Below are 20,958 nucleotides of genomic sequence, written 5' to 3' on the forward strand. Positions count from 1 at the left end.
ATAGTCCATTGCATGTAAAATTTAATTTAAATAAAGAAGAAAGACTATATTTATTGAATTGCATAATCAACGATTTCACATCCCTTATAAAAATTTCATTCTATTTCAATTTTGAGCCTATCACTCTTTAAAAAATTAGATGGCTCGTAAGGATGAGTCTCCGAGTTTAACCTCATTGAAGGAACTAATACCCTTGCAGCCATGGAGGACTCCACCCCCACCATTCCCTCAAAGTCCGTATGACCAATATGTAAAGGTGAAGAAGCCAAGGATCAAAAATGGAGAAAGAGTTTATTGGGCACCAAAGACTACAGTATTACAGAGTGAGGATGATGATGAAGATGTAAGAAATATTGAAATTCCACATGAGGGATTCTTCGACTTCATTGATAAGTGGGTCATTAAGAAAGTCCACCAATGGATTGACCGGAGTCTGGGAGAGTTACTGAGCCTACCCAAGTATGATCCATACAATGCTACTAAATTGATTAAAGGACCAAAATGAAAAAACTATGCAGATTTTTGTATAGAGGTATGTAACGTTTAGGGTTGTATATAGGGGTTGAGTTGGGGTTGCTAATTGGTTTGGCTTTAGGGTTTTGAATATATTGGTAGCTTAACTTGTGCATGTGTATTTGTATATGTTGATGAGTAGACTCTTGTATGTTTATCTGTTCTTTGAGTAAAACTGTAAAAGAGCACTAGAATTTCATGATATTATTAGATTATCACTTGCTCAAAGTATTTGAGCAAGCATGGCCTTCCTCCTCTCTCTCTCTCTCTCGGGCAAGTCCTAGCCGCTGTGGGTTGGGAATCTATCAATGGTGTACAACACCACAACCAAGCAGACACCCTATCTCTGCCTCTCGCTGCCATCTGACAGCAATCCAACGTCAAATTTCGAAGAATTCTCGTTCGGCTTTTCTCTCCACGAAGACTCACCGAAGTGAATTCAAAACAGAGAGCGCGGTTTTCATGGGCAGCCTCTGGATTTGGATACCAGAAGGGGAGTCGGTTCGGATTCGGTCGGGCAGGAAGTGTCTTAAAGATCCGTTTCGTTTGGTGATGCACAAAGTATGGCTTCGTGCTGTTATGCAGCTGGAGTTGCAGGTGCAGATCGGAGTGATGCCGAGGTTCTTATCATGGTACAAGCAGAGCCTCTGTGCCCAGAAAATGGATGCGGACACCTTGAGGACGGTGGATGAGGCGGCACTGGGGTATAGGCTCCACGATTGGGTGGAGGTGATGCTTTGTTGTTCTAGGCTGAGTTGCGGTTCCGGTGCCCCGAGAAGGAAGAAGAGCGCCTTGGCGCTCAAATGTGCAGGCGCACAGGCAGCGGTTTCCACGGCTGCTGACGTTGTGCAGAAGGCGATGGTGGTTTGGCTGACAGTTGCGGTTGGGTTGGTAGCAGAGAAGACGTGGCTCACTGGTGCCGGGGTGCCCAAATTATTTGGGTGTCCAAGACTGATTTGGTGGCCCAACCCAAACTTTGAGTGGGAGCCCAAAGCAAGATGGAGGCCTAATTGGCTAAGGGCTTGGATGTGGGCTCAACTATGGGCTCAAAGTTGGACTTGGGCTCTTTCATGGGTCATACTGATGAACTCTAATTCTCTAAGGTTTCGTATATAGGATCCCGGAGGTTTAGATATAGCAGAATATGTTTATTTTAACATATGCGATACTAGCGAATTTTCTGGAGTAGTACTAAAGGAGGGTTCAAGCTATTCTGTAATAGCGGAGCACTGGATGTTTAATGAGTGGACATATCTCTATGTACCACCGTGGGTACTACCACATCTTCTTGTTCTGTCTGTAGATGGCAGCGGAAAGCTATGTAATGGCCACTCTGGCTTGCGACTAGAGGTGGGCGTGATGCGGTTCGGTTCAGTTTGAGGCCTAAACCGTAATCAAACTGCAACCGCATTACAAAAAGGCTTAACTGATTATTTCGGTTACACCATTTTTCGGTGCAGTGCGAGTCGATTTCAGTTTGGAGTGATTTATTAATTTCAACTAGAAAGAGATGACCAAAATCAGCCTTATTTTTACCTAACAATTTCAATAAGGCATAAATAAATTTTGAATGCATTTAGAGTCCACACAAATAGGCAAATGTCACCCAAATATCAAGCAACTTGCAAAAAGACCATAGCAATAATCACACACACACACACACACACATATATATATATATATCAATGATCAAGCAAACATAACAACTTATCACAAACTAAAAACCTAATCAAAAATGGATTTCTTATATATTGAAAACCAACATTTCCATCAATAGAGAAATAATAAATAAATAAAATGTAATTAAAATAAATTTTGTGTGGGTCAATTTAAATCGGACAATTTATGACCCGAAACCCCAACCGAACCGTTTTTTTACGGTTCGGTGCGGTGTGATCATAAAATGACACCGTTTTAGTTTGGTGCGGTTATTGAACCGTTTTTTCGGTGCTGTTCGGGTCAGTAACCGCATTTTCGGTACAAAATGCCCACCCCTACTTGCGACAAGCACATATTTCTTATCATTTATTAACACTCCAACATTGTTATCTGGATGTGTTACATTATGACTGTAATGAACTCTATTGAGTTTTCTATTTTATACAGATAATTCTCTTATTCAAAAAAAAGTATGATTTGAGCAAATAAACTAAGGGATTGTATTTTCCTAGAAATTTATGCTATGTATTAAAATATTTATATGGTAGATAATCATAGTCATTTGATTTAATCAATCGTTTGTAATTTTGGACTTTTGGACACTCAAAGAAACAAAATTGTTAATTTTTTTTTTTTTGAATCAGGAAAAATATATATTCATCACAAGTCAGAATAGGCTGTTACACACTTTTCCACTGTCATTTAAGGGCATAGACAGACAAGAAGCTAGTGGTAGTACCCACAAGTGGTACGTACATATAGTCCTACTCATTATACAATCAAATATGTAGAGGTAGCGAATACCCTCATTTGATACTACTCCTGAGGCGCTAGAGATACATAAAGTGCACACCAGTGCTTTACTTCCTAAAAATAAAGAATTTATTGTAATTAGACAAACTAAAAACATAGGGATGGGCCTAGGGCAAAACCCTAGCCCACCATAGAAGCCCAAAAATGCAGCCCAGAGAGGAGTGACCCAACCAAGGCCTCAAGGCAACCTTGACTTGACCCGACAACCACTGCCGTACCAGAAGCCTTGATGCACCACCGCCTTGACACCGTCATGACCAACATCGCACGCCGCCACGATCCATCCCGCACGCCGCCATGACGCCTCCACACATGATTGCTCGACCCAACAACACACGGCCTCTGCCTCCATCGAAACCACAAGCTGGCGCTGTCAAAACAAGTTCCTCCAGTCCCGGGCAACATAGCTACTGGAGTAGTAAGATGACCACCGGAATCTCAAGAACAAGCCCTGCAAAAACCTTGATTCAAACCACTCCATCCCAAGAGGTACATAGGCAATCATTCAAATCCAGCCCGGCAGGAAAGCCACGTGGCTTCGGCCAAGCTAAGAGGCCAGCCTAGGCCAAGGCCGCCGTCAGAAGAGAATGCTCACAGGTCTTGAAGCCACATCCTTAGTGTTTTCTCAAAGAGAGAAAACGTTTTGCTTTTTGAGAAACAAAATTGTCATTTAGTATTGTTTATTTTAAGTTCATGAGCAAATTAACAAATGTTAACTCCTTATCCATACAATTTTTGACTCCCTAAACCAATTAATCTATAACTAAACTCAGTGACGGAGCTAAAATAAAAGTTAGTCAACTTTTTCGTTGATTCGATCACAAAACCAAAAACTTAGATAAAGCTTGACAATTTTAATTTTACTCCATTCTCAAATAACTTTTGATTAGGTGGAGTTAAAGCAAAGCTTGGTCAGCTTTTTCGATCACAAATCTAAAAAATAGGTAAACCTAGGCAGTACTTTACACAAATCAATATGTTATGGCAAACTAAGTATTTAAACAATATTAACCACCACAAATTGGTTGAGTTAGTAAGAGTATCCATGTGTGGCACCCCTACACCGAGGTTCGAATCATGTTGACACTAATTGAAAAAAAATCTCATCTATTTTTGGTGGTCAGGGGAGGAGAAACAGTTTTGACATAATTTCTTGGCACAAATTAGTCTTTAAGCTTTGATAAAAAAATTTATATATATATATATATATAAATATACAAAAAAAATATTTAAACGATATTAGCAAAAAAGAAAAGAGAAAAAGACACAGGTTTGGGCTTAATGGCCCATCAACTACGGTCCTACCAGAACCAAACGCAGTCGTTTGGAGCAAATATTCGCGGTTCAGTCTTCTCTCTTTGCCTCGCTTCCCACTACCCCCTCCCTTGAACTCAGAAAAGACTGAAACTCAGCAGCAGCTATGGCCGCCTTAACCAAATCAAACCTCCCTCTCCGCCGCTTTCTCTCTCCTCTCTTTCAACGAATTCTCAATCCCTCTTCTCTCTCTTCAGCTCCAGAGCCTCATCTCCAAGACGACGACGACACTTCCCAAACTGCCCCCAACTTAGCCACCGACGAAACCCTAATCGCCGACACATTCCACTCCCTAATCAAAGACCACCACCGCAACAACCCTAACCCCAATCCCAACCCCACTCCTCCAAACCCTACCTACACAATCCCTTCTCTCTCCTCCGACTTCTCCCAACTCTCCGCCGCCGCCTCCATTTCTCCGGCCGTCGTCCGCCGCGTCATCGAGAAATGCGGCAGCGTCCGCCACGGCATCCCCGTCCTCCAGGCCCTCGCCTTCTTCAACTGGGCCACGTCACGCGACGGCTTCGAGCACACTCCGGAGCCGTACAACGAAATGGTCGACCTCGCCGGAAAGGTAAGGCAGTTTGATTTGGCTTGGCACGTGATCGCCTCGATGAAAGCTCGGAATGTTGAAATTACGGTAGAGACATTCTCGATTCTTGTGCGCCGGTACGTAAGGGCCGGATTGGCTGCGGAGGCGGTGCACGCGTTTAACCGTATGGAGGAGTATGGCGTCAATCCTGATAGGATTGCTTTCTCGGTTGTCATTGGGATTCTCTGTAAGAAGAGAAGGGCAAGTGAAGCGCAGGCGTTTTTCGATAGCTTGAAGCATAAATTCCAGGCTGATGTGATTCTGTACACTAGCTTGGTTAATGGATGGTGTAGAGCTGGGAATATATCAGAGGCAGAGAGGGTGTTTAGGGAGATGAAGGCGGCGGGGATTGAGCCGAATGTATATAGTTACAGCATTGTGATAGATGCATTGTGTAGGTGTGGACAGACTACTCGCGCTCATGATGTTTTCGCGGAGATGATTGATGCAGGTTGCAATCCGAACTCGATCACTTTTAACAATCTAATGAGAGTTCATGTGAAGGCTGGACGAACCGAAAAGGTGTTGCAGGTTTATAATCAGATGAAGAGGTTGGGATGCAATGCGGATTTGATTACTTACAATTTTCTTATAGAGTGTCGTTGTAAGGATGAGAATGTTGAAGAGGCTGTTAAGGTGCTGAATTTGATGGTGAAGAAAGGCTGCAGCCCTAATGCATCGACTTTCAATCCCATATTTCGGTGCATTGCAAAGCTGAAGGATGTGAATGGTGCTCACAGGATGTACACTAAGATGAAGGATTTGGATTGCAAGGCGAACACAGTGACCTACAATGTGTTAATGCAGATGTTTGCGGAGTCAAAGTCAACTGATATGGTGCTCAAGCTGAAGAAGGAGATGGATGAGAATGAAGTGGAGCCTAATGTGAATACGTATAAGGTCTTAATCTCTATGTATTGTGCAATGGGGCATTGGAACAACGCTTACAGGTTCTGTAGGGAGATGATTGAGGAGAAATGCTTAAAACCAAGTATGCCAGTTTATGAGATGGTTCTGAAGCAGTTGAGGAATGCAGGACAGTTGAAGAAGCATGAGGAATTGGTGGAAAAAATGGTTGACAGGGGCTTCGTTACTCGCCCATTAGCAGTTTAGAATGAACCAGTGGCTGCTTTGCTTTTGTATTTGTAATGAAACATTCTTCCTGTTTTTATGAATTTCAGGTGTAGGTTTTATTGTTGTTATGCTAGTACGCTTGGACACCAATTTTGATGTTTTTTTTCAAACCATTGTAACATATCTGAGATTCTTGTAAACGTTCATAGCAGATATTACTTTTTAATATCTGAGCTTAGAATGGCAATCACTGATCTTTAGAATGTTGATAATACCCTATCCATCTCCATGAAATGTTCTTTGTTAAAGCATTTAGCCATATACAGGACTATGTAGAAAGACCATTTCTATTCATTGAATCATTCCCAATACAGAAGCCTTGGTTAAATTGGCTACAGCCAGCAATGTATTTGCAATACCATTTATTAACAAATTGACGCGACTTAGATAGTCTCACTTTGGTACAGTATGGGTCACTATCTTCATGGTTAATCATGATGAAAATTTCAAAGAGGAACAAGTTCTTGGACCTCCCTAAGATTTAGACAATAGTCAATGGGTGACTACAAAATGGGATATTAAGCATTCAGAAATTCAACAACTTACAGAATACAAATACAAAGCTCTTCTTCCTTAATCAGGATGGCCTTGCATGTCAAGCATCTCATCTAGACGTTTTAACCTCTCTAATCCTTCGCTAAGCAAATAACGAATCTTCTGCCTGTCATTGCAGTCTCGGCTATTCTCCATTTCTTGTCTAATCGTTGTTCTTAGTTCACCTGTAAACATCAACCGCCGTTCAGGCAATGCATTCAAAATTTACAAAAGAGCACAACCTTCCTGAGAACTATCAACACAATGACATATGATATGATTTTTCCCACCTCTCAACAGGCATTATAAGCGCATAATAGGTGTATGTGTGAAAAAGTTGAACATCGGCATTATAGAACGAATACGAACAATGCCTTTGAAATCGTTACTACAATCATATTGAACAAACAGATTGCTTTAGGCAAGGATTTTGACCTCTAGCCTCAAGAGGGGCTCTTCGAGTAACCCTCAGTGCTTGCCTATACAGCTTCAAGACTCGAGCGCGGAGAAGGAAGTCCTGCAAATCAAGGGGAAGAGCCATAATCGACTCTCTTCCTCAAAAACACACATTTACCATGTCAGACTTACACACTGATCCCCCAACAGAGCCAAATAACCTCTTCCTCATCTCCAAATGTAATATGTATACAGCAAACAATTCGTCACTTCATACAAGACAAAACACTCAGTTGGCTTATTGTTACTTTTTGAAATGAAATTCAGATCGTGGAAGTCGAAAACTCCGAAACATCGCAGTAATCGATTTCATCAAATTAAAGCTCTACACCTACGGTTTCTTCATAGTTCGTATAAGCGCAAACACAAATGGAAAATTGGATTATTACTGACTTGAACTTACAGAAAATTAAAACTAAAAGATCTGCGTACCTGGAGGCAAAAAGACGAGGCGTTTTACCGGTAGCTGGAGCTCAGTGGTGAGAGGATTTGTCAGTTCAGTTCGGATTTTCGGATCCAACCGAGTTGGTGGCTTTTAGTAGAGTAAGATATTTATGGGCCTTAGTCTAGAGCCCAAAATATATACATGTTTATGGGCCGTGTACTCTGAATGCAATCACTTGCAAAGTCCAAACTTTACCATCCCTTTGAAGGCCCTACGACGAGATCAAGAATCATTTATGCTTCCGGAGGACATGAACAAACAAGAAAACAACTGAACCTAGAAACTCAGTGTTTTTTTTTTATCTCAGAACGCAAAACTATCCTTCTAAAGTCGTGATCCTTAACTAAAAATGTTAATTGGAACATAAACAAACGGGGAGGACACGAACTTTTTCTTTCAAGAACAAACAACAATAAAACTAAAACTTTGATAAATCAGTGATCTTGCTGTGTTATATTATAAATCCGTAGTCTTTGATTTATAGGGTGATTAGAGAAACATTTGTAATATTCTTTTTAAGCCTGCGCACTTTACTAGTCTTCATCAGGTTTGGATTCTGTTCATTGTGCTTTATTTTGTTACAGATTTTTCTTGCCGATGTGAATTCGTATGGTAGAATTGATAGAATATATATTAGTTAACTCCTCGCATAATCTGCATGGATAGATGTGTGTGCATACAAAAATTATGCAGCTAGATCCATGACGTGGGGTACAGCGTTAGTACAGTGTGCTAATTGTGTTAAGTTTCAAACTTTCAATATATCAAGCAAAATATCCTAGTTAATTATATGAGTTCAATACATAAAATGTAAAACGCATGCTTATATAGAAATAATGGAGCTAATTAAGCTTGGGCGCGGCAGATGAATCACGATGATGGGATGGGCAAGAAAAGACAAAGACTAACGCTGGAGGTCGTTGCCCGGCTCGCATCTTATATTTAAGATTTGTAGGCAGAGGAAGCTTCATAGTTCCCATTGTACGTACTTGTTGTTCGTCATCGATTATCTATATCCAATTGGGAACAATTTGAACCAAAGTCCAACATAGAGTTCACAGTTTCATACCGACCATCCCACATGGGGTTAATAACTTCTATATAATTAACAGTTATCTGCTGACTTAGTTTGCTTCCCAGTTGCTAAAGTCTAAACCGTGTGCCCTTGCATCAATTATATATTTAATTCAAATGGTCTCTTTTATCATCTACACTTATTTTTTTCTATTTTGGTTCGTGAATTACAACGTGTGTAATCATTTCAAACTATTAAATCTCTTAACTCTCTTTTACTGTCTTACTAACGACGCTATCTAGCTAGCTCGTAAGGTAAAGACTGTATATACTTGTGTACGTACGTATGGTAATATATCAACGTCATAGATGTCATGCGATGTGGATGCCATACGCATTTGACCTTATCAATGGAAAGTCAAACTAGTGCTACCTAAAACTCCATGAATAATTTGCTAGTTCCTATATATGAACAGAACGAATTACGATTACATCCGCTTCTCACCAAATTTTATTAATACGCTCTTCAATTTTCAACATGGTGGAGCCTGGGGAGACCACTTCAAGCTTTCAAACCCTAGCTAGCTGGTTACTGCAAACCTATATCTTAACTTGATTTTCCAATCGGATGCAAGAGCTCGGTACACAGATAAATGACCTTTTCAACCAGACAAATTAACATGGATTGGTCATCGATCGTAATTATACCTGTAGAATAAAGTATTAATGTCAAAAATTATGATCGACAAGTCAATTAAAGGATGCATTACTGGGACGGCCGCGCGGGTAGCCTATGTTTTACTACTTTGTAGTTTGTAACTGTAGTTACTGTACTGTATACTTTTCTTCTACAATATTAATTGACCACATGCACTTCTCTAATGGCTAAACATGGGAAGGAAAACTTCATTTAAAATTGTTAAACATTTGCCAAACTAAAAAAAATAATCTGGACATTTATTTGTACCAGAAAAGTTAGAAACTGATTGGTTTTGACCAGCATCGGACCAAAGCAAAGTAGATTAAAATCTATGAATGTAAATTTTTTTGGACGAGGTTTTACTATTCACACGAGAATCTTTAAAGAGAAACTCCAACAACTTTCTTATAATTTATGTATTATAAGGAAACAAATGTCAAAGTTTTAGCCTTTTTATTCTTCTCCAACTCCAACAGATTCCCTACAGCAATCTCTAAAATCTCTATAATTCTTTTTTAAAAGTTTAGAGATTGCTGTAAATTTAGGGAATTGGTTTTCTCTTTCCTCACTATCCCTAAAATATGAGATATTTATAGGGAATCTATTGGAGCAAAAAAACTCATTTTTTCCTAAAAGAGATAAAAATCAAAATATGAGAAAACTGTTAGAATTGCTCTTGAAGCCATGAAATAGAAATATAAGATTCACCTAACCTCCTCAATTTCTTTTTCCCATTTATCCAACAATTCCTATACGTCCAAGAAGATACAAACATTCCTCTTGATCTTCACCCAACAATAAAAGCAAATTAATTCTTTTAGAAGCCAAATTTTTACCTACTATATATCTGAATATCTCATGACTCATCCTCTGATCCTCTAATAACTCTGTCAACTCATCATTATCTTTCAAAAGCTACGTGTAATACTTAATGATTGAACCGATTTTAGGGTTTAACAAGTCATAAATGGACAAAACAGCAACAAAGTCAATTCTTATACACATGCTATCATTAGTTTAATTCAAATATAGCCTCTTTGATTAAAGCGCTCAGTGTGCAGGTACCCAAAATAAATGGGCAAAAAAATTACGTGCAAGATAAATCCGGAAACCTATAGGAAACGCAAGCTGTATTATTTAACTCAATCCTAAACAAATAAGGTTAAGCTAGGTCACACCACCTAGTTTGACCAGCCCTTCTTTCCTTTTCTTGACGCTGTCAGATCATACCTTATAAGACAGACCCTTATATATACTGGTACTGGTTATATAAGCCATTCAGCAAATTTGTATACTCAACTTTAGAAGACGATTCGTATTTCAATGGAACTTCAAAAACAAGGTAAATCCAGAAGCAAGATATTGAAATTCCTACCCAAAGCTGCCTCTGCGGTTTACTTTCATGGCGCTGCTTACAGCCCTAAACACAAAGCTCATGGCGGCCGGGGAGCGTTCTCCGGCCCGCTTATTCCAGACGAAGCTCGGAGAAAGCCGAGGAACGTCGGAAGCAGTAGCTTCGGGAGCTTAGATGAAGTCGAACCCACATCGCCGAAAGTTTCGTGCATGGGACAGATTAAGCACAAGAAACAACAACACCAGCAAATCAAGAAGACAAAACGCGCCGGTTTACCTCCTAGAGATGAATCAAAGCCAGCTTCGTGGTCTCCCCAGGAGATAAAGAAGCACCCGTTTGCGTTTCGGAGGATGTTTAGTAGTGTGAATCCGAGTCGAAAATCCGATGCCGACGGCGATAAGCATAAGAACAAGGCGGCGGGGCTTCCGGATAGAGCGCCGTCGTTGAGCCAGATGCGGCGGTTTGCGAGCGGAAGAGGGCAGGCTTTTGCCAACTTTGATTGGCAAGCGCCGCAGGCCAAGGTGGCGCCACGTCACGATGACGATAACAACCGGAATTATCATTCGGATGAAGATAGAGAATATGGTGATCACGAAGATCACGAGCGTGAGTATACCGGAATCGCTTTCTCGGCGCCGTTGACGGTTGGTGGGTCGCCGGGAGGTAACATGGAGTTGCAGCCAAGGAAAGAGATCAATCTATGGAAGAGAAGAACCATGGCTCCGCCTAGTCCTCTACAATTGAAGCCCATGGTTAAAGCAAATTGATACATCATCAATTTCTTGATTCAATTTTTCCTTTTTTTCTTTTTAGGTACAGGATTCTTCATATGGATTTGGGTTTTCCTTCTTGGTTTCAAATTCTTTAGGTGATCAGGATTTGGATTAAGCAACTGTAATTGGTGCGCAGCTTGATGGGTTATATATCTTCATACAAGACTCAATGTAATTAAAGAGATTCACTTAGGGTTCTTCATGATTCACATTGCTTTCTTCTTTATTTTAACTTGAGCATATCTGATGAGGTTGAATTTGTTTTCGAATTAAGTGAGAATGCAGATCCAAAAGAATATTATCACAGCCGACAAATAAGTAGTAGCACTCTGTTTTGCCTTTTGTTTTCTAGCTAAAGCATGGTAACTATTACAGGAAGTTGACCATTATAATCGAGGAAATTAACCTTTACGTACGTATATATTTAAAGTAGATTTCCAGTTTCCAGTCACACCAGAAAGCATTTGACCAAAAAAAAAGTCACACCAGAAAGCCAGCTGTCATAATTCTGAATAAATGTAGTTGTGAGATTTGATTAATTGGCGGTTGCCCTGTCAATTCCAAATTATTGCAAGATTAATTCGAGATAAGAATGATCTGTCAACTACATGTATGCCGGTATGAGCACTAATATAACAACAACGACACGACAAAATATCTTTGCTCATGACATTTCAATACCGTAGGTAGTGTTGTTTTCTATTGGTACATTGATTTGAGGAATTGGGATTGTATTTCAAAAAATCAAAACCGTAAAAATAATCTTCATTTTTCCTCACTAAAATATACTTTTTTAATAGATCTATTATTGATCGGTCGAACAATCGTAGAATGTTGCTTAAAGAAAGAGTTGCTCTAACACTGTTTATAGGCTTAAAACAAAACAATTCGAGATGGGCAAAAGTTGTGGGCTGATGTTACTACAATTCCTTTGAAGTTCATGAATGCTATTAATTTATAATTCTACTAAGTAGTGCAATACACTCTTGTATGTTTCTAATACCACTTCTTGGAATGGAACCTTTATATATGCTGATTATGCCTTTTGTTTAGTTAAAAACATTTTGGCGCCAGGTGGCTGATGCTTTGGCCAATTTTGGCGCTTCAGGTACGGGTTTTACTTGGTTTGATTCATCTCCAAGCTTCATTAATCAATTTTATTTAAGAGATAAGTTGGGTCTCCCTAATTTTCGTTTTAGATGAGTTTTTTTGTTTTGGAAGGCAGGAGGTTGTCTGTCATTCCTTTTTCGTAGTACTTTACATCTGGGGAGTGTAGGATATTTACTTGTATTTCTCTTTATTTTTAATAAATCTTTTAGCTCGCATTTGCGAGGTTTGATTCAAAAAAAGAAGAAGTTAAAAACATATACTCACATTTCCTATGTAACCACAATTTGACGTGGATTACATAAAAAATCTCGTTGATTAGAAGTGGAATAAATATCGGCTTGGCAGTTGCAGCCTAAAATTTCAACAAAGAGCTATATTGAAGAGCAAGCAAAGCCATAAACAAAATAAAATTTTTGTTAAACAATTTGAATAAGAACACATAAGCATAGATAACTCAATCACGACAAATTTGAAAACCGTGAGATCTGGTCGTCTTTGCAATTAACGTAGCTGACGAACTTTGACTGAATCCATAACCATACGAGACATTCTTATAATCGGGTGGATAATGCTTTGGCCCATAGGCTCATTGTAACAATAAACTGCAGTAAACCTTTTATCTATAGTTCTACAGAAACTCCATAACAGCATTACCACTTTGCCAGTGACCAAATTATTTTCTAAATTCTCTCATAGATGACATTTTCATCAAATATGTGTTACATTACGGGAACGGAGAATGCTACTATGTGGTTGAAGCCTTCAAGGTTGATGTTTGACGCGTTGAGAACTGTTTTGAAGACACAGAAAATTAACTAGTTACGAAATTGAAAGTAAGATTGAACCACCATATGGTCACCCCAAGAAGGCAACAATAGCCACAGCTGTACTTTCATGCCTTACCGCTCTTCTGCTTGTTTGAAAGCTGATCCATCATGTCCAAAATCAAGCTACTTCTAGATTATAACTCACAACTCCTTGTTATTTACAAGTACTATTTGAGCCCAAAAGTATTTTTGGCAATATCCTTGTAGGGGATTTAGCGTAGCGGGCCGATACATGTGGCCCAAAATTAAACCTTCTTGGGTTTGGGTTATAGCTTCACCCATTCCGAGGTCCATAAGGAAAACGAGCCCTTATTGGATTCAAGTAGTGGAGACTGAATATGAAACTTCAATAAAGAATCCTTCTATGCCAAGGAACAGTTGGAAACCCTAAGGTATAAATACCAGGTTTCAAGGAAAAAAGAAGGGACAACTCTTCAATCAATCAATCTCAACGATTATTAAAGTCTCTCTGGAGCAAACCTACCTTCAACCTAATTGAAAACCAGCGAAGCAAGGGTAATGCCCTCGCAACCTAGCGAAGCTAAAGTCACGCTTTAGCAAAACCCGTGCTTTCTCCGACTTTCCGGTGATTGCTCTGCTTAGTTTACAATACTAAGTATCGACTCGGTAACGCAAGAGATCACAACATAAGCCCTTATCCGTAAGGCAAGAAGTCCTTTTCTGAAAGGCCTAGAAAAGAGCCTTGTGATGGGGTTGGTGCTCTCCTCGTCCACATCGTTTGATCAAGAAGTCAGGTCAAGGGACTCCCCGACAACTGCACCCCACGGTGCTGGCACGTCTGCGCACTGAAAAGAGATTGTTTGCAACCAGACTGGTTTTGGAGCCAAAAAAGTACCATAAGTTTCTACAAAACCATTCATCGAAGACATTAATCTAAGCACACAGCACATGTGTTGATGCCATAATTTGGTTCGACAAATACTTATGACTTTCAACCCATTCCATGTAGGATGGGTTGAAATGTCAAAGAGTCCACATAGGACTCTGACCTTTCAACGCATTTAAACCTTTCATCTAGAAAGAAAAGGAATTCTTAGACATAAATAACCATGACTAGTGAGATGCCTAACCATAGTATTCCAAGTCTTTAATCTTGGACCTCCACCTCTTAAGTCTTGGACGGTCACCATGTGATTAACTCACCATCTTAGATGGCAAGGTGAAAGCATATCATGACCTCACTACCAGAGAAGCATAATCCAAAGTAATCAAGAGCCTCAACCCCCAAGACCAAGAGTTCGACCCCCAATCATAGAAGCCACGACCTCCAAGGTTAAGGCCTCGACTATCAGGATCACTCTTAGACAAAGACATTGCAAAGGAGACATAGTTAGTGGAAATCAATTGTCAACTCTTACCTACTAGGCCAGGTGTCATGCTCTGATGGCAAGTATGGTCCATGAGCATGGCCTAGGAGTGAGGTGAGGGGAAGAGACCACATAGTGGTGACACCTGTCACCAACTCTGTCAAACCCATCTTAGAGTGTCAACAAGCACAGAGTAGGGGTTGAAGCCCCGATTTTATGGGATTGAGCCCATGTCTTTCCCTTTCCACCTCAACCACTCTTCTCCTATAAATACCAATCCTTTACAAACAGAAAGGGACGACTTCAGCTCTCTCTTTTCTCCCAACACTATGCTAAAATATCTATGCTATGAAGCTCTTCCAACTAGAGGCTGAGGCTGTGGATGCATAATAAGGGGCTTGGAGGCCAAACATCAAGTGAAAGAAGTCTGAGGCGAGGCTATCAGTTTCACCCAACCAATGAGCGTGGACACCCAACACCATGTGAGGGAAGTCTGAGGCGAGGCTACTAGTTTCACCCAACCAAAGAGTGTGGAAGCCCAACATCAGGTGAAGGAAGTCCGAGGCGAGGCTATCAGTTTCACCCAACTATGGAGCATGGACGCTCAACACCAGGTGAAGGAAGTCTGAGGTGAGACTACCAGTTTCACCCAACCAAGGAGCATGGAGGCCCAACATCAGGTGAAGGAAGCCCGAGGCGAGGCTATCAGTTTCACCTAACCAAGGAGCGTGGACACCCAACACCAGGTGAAGGAAGTCCAAGGCGAGGCTATCAGTTTCACCCAACCAAGGAGCGTGGAGGCCCAACATAAGGTGAAGGAATCCCGTGTCATTAGGTGAAGGGAGTCTGAGACCAAACTATCAGCTTCGCCCAACAAGAGAGCTGTTATGATGAACCTCCTCTAACTTCAAGCGATGGACGTCTAATGTCATGAAGAAGACGATATAAGCTCGAGCTAGACTATCAGCTTCATCCGACAATAGGGCTGGACGCCCAACGGCAGGTGAAGGAAACTCGATGTCGGACTACTAAATTTATTCAACAAGGGAGCTGGACGCCCAATGTGAAGTGGAGGAAGCCCAAGGCGAGTTTATCAGTTTCATCCTACAAGGAAGTAGACAACAAATGGTCATACTGTGAGCCCCCGAAAATTTTATTTAATTTTTAGAAGGTAATTTTTCGCCAATAAGATTTTTCCGCAAGTTGATTTAAGTGAAGAAATTGACCTTGGAGGTTAATTCGGTGTCGAGACTTTGATTTGGGCCTTACAATTTAAGTTTGGGCCAGAGTCCTTCGTTTTGGGCCTAAAAGGTTACTAAAGTTCATTGAAGCGAACGATCGTCGAAGCAAATTTGAAAGGAAGGTGAATTGAGTTGTAGTGAAGATTTGAATTTTTAATTTTAACGAAATTGAGTTTTGGGCCTAAGACGACGTTGAGAAATAAGTTAGGAAGTTTCCGACGAAAAACAAATAAAAGAAAAGTTACGAGCCCAAAACCGAAAGCAATTAGCTAGGAGAGTTTCGTAACTCGTCGCAAGGGCAAATTTGACTTTTCTCGCAAACGAGTATAAATAGGAACTTGAGAAAAACCCTAGCCTCATTTCTCTCCCTCTCTCTTCTCTCGGCCTCGTCTCTCTCCCCGACCTCTCGCACTTTCTCTCTCTTCTTCCCTCTGCAAACGCTGGAAAACCCCATATCCGGCCACCACCTTTTGACACAGCCTCCACCCTTCGAACCAGCTCCTGAATCCGACCTAAACCCAAGAAAAATCTAAACCATGCATCAACCTCCCTCTCTTCTTCTTTCCTCTGCCACCACCGGAGACTTGCTCCGGCCACCATCTCAACACACCACCTCTACCAATTGACCCAGAGTACAAATCCGCCCAAAGCCCAACCGAAATCACCACCAACCATCGTCGTTAACCTCCACCGACGACCACCACAATCCAGTCGTGTTGCCCGGAAACAGAGCTTCTATTTTTTACCATCATTTCAACACACCGCCGACACCACTGTGCTCATACCAAGCCAAACATTGAAGCCCCAAAGCTTCGCTAACGATCGACGCCGGAAAACGCCGCACGAGCTCGCCGGAAACCGTAGCTCTGCATGTCCTCGTTTTTCGACCTCCCGTTTGAAACGAACGAAGTTACCTCCAAGGATAGAATCAGGACCTCATGATCGACCAAAGCGCCCTTGTTTCGACCTCCAACCCGGGCAGACGCCACCGTAAGCGCCGCCGCTGGCGCGTGAACCATTGAGAGCCGCCGTGAGGGCTACCAGCTTACTCCCCTTCGTCTGGTAAGATGGATTTTTATCCCTTCTTCTTAGTATGGGCTTCTGGTTTGATCTAGATTGAAAACCCTAACTCTATTCCTTAATTTGAAACCTGTGAGGATTGTGGAATCTGCGTTTTGGAGATTTTGGAGGGAGAAACTGTTGGTTAAGCCTAATTGGTATCAAAGAGTGGTAAGAACCTCGACCTCTGTTTGAATGAGATGTTAGTTGAGGGTTGTTCATTGATGGTATATTGTCTGTTAGGGATTTGAAAGGTTGGTGGTGATGGAGCACGACTATGTTGAATCGAGTCACAGTTTGGAAAAGAAGAAATGGTAAGGGTCTGGGTTTGAATCTGCTGTTGTGAAACTATGGTGGTTGTAATATGTTGTTTGATCGATGAATGAGTGTGGTTAATGTGTGAATTATTAGTACCAGATATGTGACTCGATTAAGTTTTTGAATTGTGATTCACGGTTAAAATTGTAAAGATGGGAAATAAGAGTAATTTAAGTGTGAGTTGATGGTAATTACTAAGTCACCGGGGTTTTTGCCCTTGTAGTGTAAGGTGGGAAGTAAATGGCTCATTTAGTGAGAATTTTGATGAAATTGGTAAATAAGAATGTACCACTCATGACAAGTAAATTAGTGTGGTGAATGGTATTATTGAGAATGGGTTAAAAGTTGAATTAAGTATTCTATAGCTATCATATCCCGAAATGAATTTGAGAAACGAATTGTTCGGGAATGCAATTATTTATTTTCTTAAGGTTAACGAGTAAGTAAAAAGGGTGAAACCGGTTGACCCAAATTACATAAAGACACGAAGTATGATCTCCATATCCCGGATAAGCTTACAACGTTAAGTGGATTATTTGGGAATGGTAATTGTTGTTTGTTTTCTTAAAGTAGAAATGCTAAACAAATTTTGGTGAAAGTGCTTAGTATAATTACCATATCCTAAATGATTCAAATGCTACATTATTTGGATTGTTTGGAAATGCATAATAGAATTTATCAACTAAAGGAGAATTCTACAAACACAAGGTACCTAGCTCATTGTTCGATTAAAGAATAATCCGTTGGATTATAAGGAAATTAAGTAAATGCTTTGGTTACTCGGTTAGTTGAGTTATAATGAAGTCAAGTTACTTATTGGTTTAATTTTATTATAAAAGACTCGAGCGTATGCACATGGATTTGGACAAATGATCGAAAGTCGGGAACGAACCCGAATGTGGACGAGCACTCCATATCCAGGTAGGGTGAGCTGTCCCTTCCTTGTTAGAGGCTTTTCTATATGTGGAATGCTCTAGTATAATAATAATATGTTGCTTGCAAGTACGTTTTTGGTTGTTCATTAGTCGATGCCTAGTGATATCCGTGTTTCCATAACTGATAATTGCTTATTGCGAAAACCAAGGCTAGACTTGCATGTTGAGATACTGTACCCATTGTATGTTTGTACTTGTGACCTGAAAGGCTGAAAGTGAATGGGACCTAGACGCGTAGATTCCTAGGGATCCCACGGTGTCGAAAACCGTGAACCTCCGAAGGGGGCTGTGCTCCTATATTTGTCGAGGAAAGGTAAGTACAGACAGTGAACCAGTCATAGGAGACTCAGAGCCAGGAAATGGACACTTTCGCTACTTGTAGTCACGGGGACTACAGAGTAGTTGGCCGGTTCTCGAAGGATGACGAACCAAGTCGGTCACCGATTTGTTTTATTTTAGCCGGCAGGTAAGTATCTCGGAGCTCCAAGTTGTGTGAAGCATACGGCATATGTTTTTATAAAAGAAAACAAATGTTTGTGGTTGCCTATTTTCTTAAAGCATTTTTCGATAAATGTGCACAATATTATGCAGTAAATATTTTCAAGTATATTATTTTTCAAACCTAGCATGGTTGGGTCAGCCCCTATTGGGCATGCGAGGACGAAAACTCACCCCTACAGCAGTGTGCAGGTTTCGAGGATGTGGTCGGGGAGCATATAGAGGAGGCACATGCCTGGCTTGGCGTATTCTTCTTTGACTTTATCAAGAAATGGTTTTGGTCCTTTATCGGATTTTGAAGTAACTTGTTTATTTACTTTCTCACTAATTTATTTGTTTATTTATTTCCTATTCGTTTACAAAAAAATTCCGGGAGACCCGTAACCCTGGGGCGCATCTCCCATGCTTGTAGTTACTTAGTGTTTTGTTTTATTTTCCAAATTGGGCTCCGATTGCAAGCCCAAAACTCTTAGCCCATTTCAAATTCCGCCTTTAAAAAATATGTTGTTCGGTTGCTAGAGTGATTTGTCCAAGAAAGTGTTTTGTAAACCAACAGTTTGAACCCAAAAAGGCCTTGCGATTTCGGGTTGATGAGTTATCGGGATGTCATTCGTGACATGTCGGTTTCTCATTGGCTCGGAGTCGCGGCGCACATACTTCCATCTATTCTAAAAAAAGTATGATCAAGGCCTTCTTGCCTCACTCAAGAAGAAAAGAGCGGTGTCCAAGGCCAAGTTTCCAATCTTACTCAAGGAGGTCGAAGGAAGAGGACCATCGAGGTCTTACTTCAGTAGTTCAATTACAAGAGACGGATGACCAAGACTAGGCACAGGACCACCAGGGCATACCTTCAGTCACAAGTAGACGACCAAGGCTACTCACATAGTCAAACTAATTGAAGGAAAAGATAGGCTTACTTGAAGAAAACAACCCCACCACTTTACACTTGGATTTCAACGGAACTTCTGTTAACTCGTTAATGCTGAAATTTACACCAACAACATGCAATTTATAGAAGCGATGAATCTAAAATTTGGGTCTAAAAACACAATAAAATGAAAAATGAAGATGAGTACCTTCTAAGCCAAAGGAACATGCTTGTCATTCCCCAAACTCGGTTCAGTTACGTTGGCACCTCCATTGGTCATCCTTAAGTATAAAGAAACATTAAAAAAAAAAAAACACATCTAAACAAAAGCAGAAGGAAAACTGAGGGTAAAAACCTATAATAAGAACAGCGAAATGAGACTACTACAAGGGCATCTCAAGTACTAATCTATGCAACCGGGTTCCTAAAAATGGACATCAGATAATTTTCAGCTGGAATTGCATACTACTAGAGGTAAATAAATAAATAAAAATAAAATATAAAAAAAGAAGAAGACAAATTTAAGGACCAGAACAGAAGAATAACAAGAACAATTAAGCTACCTAGATAGATAGATATAGATAAACTAACTAGTATATGGAATAATTTAGAAATTGGTATGCAAGGGAATTACATTGCTCCTGCTGTGCAATTGATCACACCTGCCGTGTCTTCACCGAGCTGACAGATCCCAGTTGACAGGATCTCAGCCACAAAGTTGGGGTGACTAGTATCAGCGTCCTCCTGGATATAGAGTATAAATTTGCAGCAGTGAAGCAGACAATCGGTAAAATTAGATGTCTGATAGGAATGGAGAGAGTACCAGACAAGAGCTAACTTGGGAGGACCCTGGTGGCATGGGTTCCTATTTGGCGCAAGTATGCATAATCGCCTGGATGTTCACATGAAATAACGGGACGGGGAAGGATCACCCCATCAGTGGGGAGGCCTTGTTTTGATCTAGGGAGCCACTGGTGCTGCTTAGTATCATAAACTTATATGCCCGTAACATACTTTCTATCCCATTGATCCTCCTCCTCCGGCCCCTCCTAGGAATACTTGTAAGTACACAAGTACCTTTCGTTGTAAGGGATAACTGCTTTAAGGGGAAGAGCTATACTCTTCTCAACTAGGTTGAAGTTGCCTGATTTCAGATCATAACAAAAGATGCATTCATTCATCTGCATGTAAATGCTATTCTTAGTAAGACCAAAGAGGCGCTTCCATGAATGGTCCATAAAGTCGGCCTGGCTGCGGGGATAATTATCATGATCATCATGACGGATACGGTGTATTGTACGATCAGTTTTCAAAGCATACAAACAGCTATCTTCGCCGGCCACTGCTTCAAGAAGTCGGGGGTTCTGCGTTCCCTTTTCATATCCGCTCCAAAGAGATACCCATCGCCATTGGTTTTCGTCTTCTACAACCATGTCCATGACCATAAGTCCAAGCCTCACACCCATCAGGTAC

The 20,958-nt window shown here is 40.7% G+C and overlaps 3 protein-coding genes across 4 annotated transcripts; 2 read left to right on the plus strand and 1 right to left on the minus strand.

Annotated features, from left to right (window-relative positions):
* Positions 1 to 4,299: 4,299 nt before the first annotated feature.
* LOC112173684 (pentatricopeptide repeat-containing protein At1g20300, mitochondrial) lies at positions 4,300 to 6,230 on the plus strand. Its single transcript, XM_024311365.2, has one exon. It carries the CDS (start codon positions 4,406 to 4,408, stop codon positions 6,002 to 6,004), a length of 1,599 nt encoding a protein of 532 aa, XP_024167133.1. The 5' UTR covers positions 4,300 to 4,405; the 3' UTR covers positions 6,005 to 6,230.
* A 144-nt stretch (positions 6,231 to 6,374) lies between these two features.
* LOC112173685 lies at positions 6,375 to 7,548 on the minus strand. Of its 2 annotated transcripts, none has more exons than XM_024311366.2 (3): positions 7,448 to 7,548; positions 6,995 to 7,110; positions 6,375 to 6,744 (listed from the first exon to the last, which is right to left on the minus strand). In XM_024311366.2, the coding sequence occupies exons 2-3, from the start codon at positions 7,098 to 7,100 to the stop codon at positions 6,599 to 6,601; spliced, it is 252 nt and encodes an 83-aa protein (XP_024167134.1). In that variant the 5' UTR covers positions 7,101 to 7,110; positions 7,448 to 7,548; the 3' UTR covers positions 6,375 to 6,598. The 2 variants fall into 2 exon arrangements, with proteins under 2 accessions (XP_024167134.1, XP_024167135.1); XM_024311367.2 differs by having other exon boundaries at positions 6,995 to 7,114; positions 7,448 to 7,526.
* Positions 7,549 to 10,434: 2,886 nt separating this feature from the next.
* On the plus strand, positions 10,435 to 11,510 carry LOC112172048 (uncharacterized protein At1g76070). The gene has a single exon (XM_024309215.2). It carries the CDS (start codon positions 10,498 to 10,500, stop codon positions 11,293 to 11,295), a length of 798 nt encoding a protein of 265 aa, XP_024164983.1. The 5' UTR covers positions 10,435 to 10,497; the 3' UTR covers positions 11,296 to 11,510.
* Positions 11,511 to 20,958: the final 9,448 nt, after the last annotated feature.

This window comes from Rosa chinensis, chromosome 6 (assembly GCF_002994745.2).
Source record: "Rosa chinensis cultivar Old Blush chromosome 6, RchiOBHm-V2, whole genome shotgun sequence".
NCBI classification, from domain to species: domain Eukaryota; kingdom Viridiplantae; phylum Streptophyta; class Magnoliopsida; order Rosales; family Rosaceae; genus Rosa; species Rosa chinensis.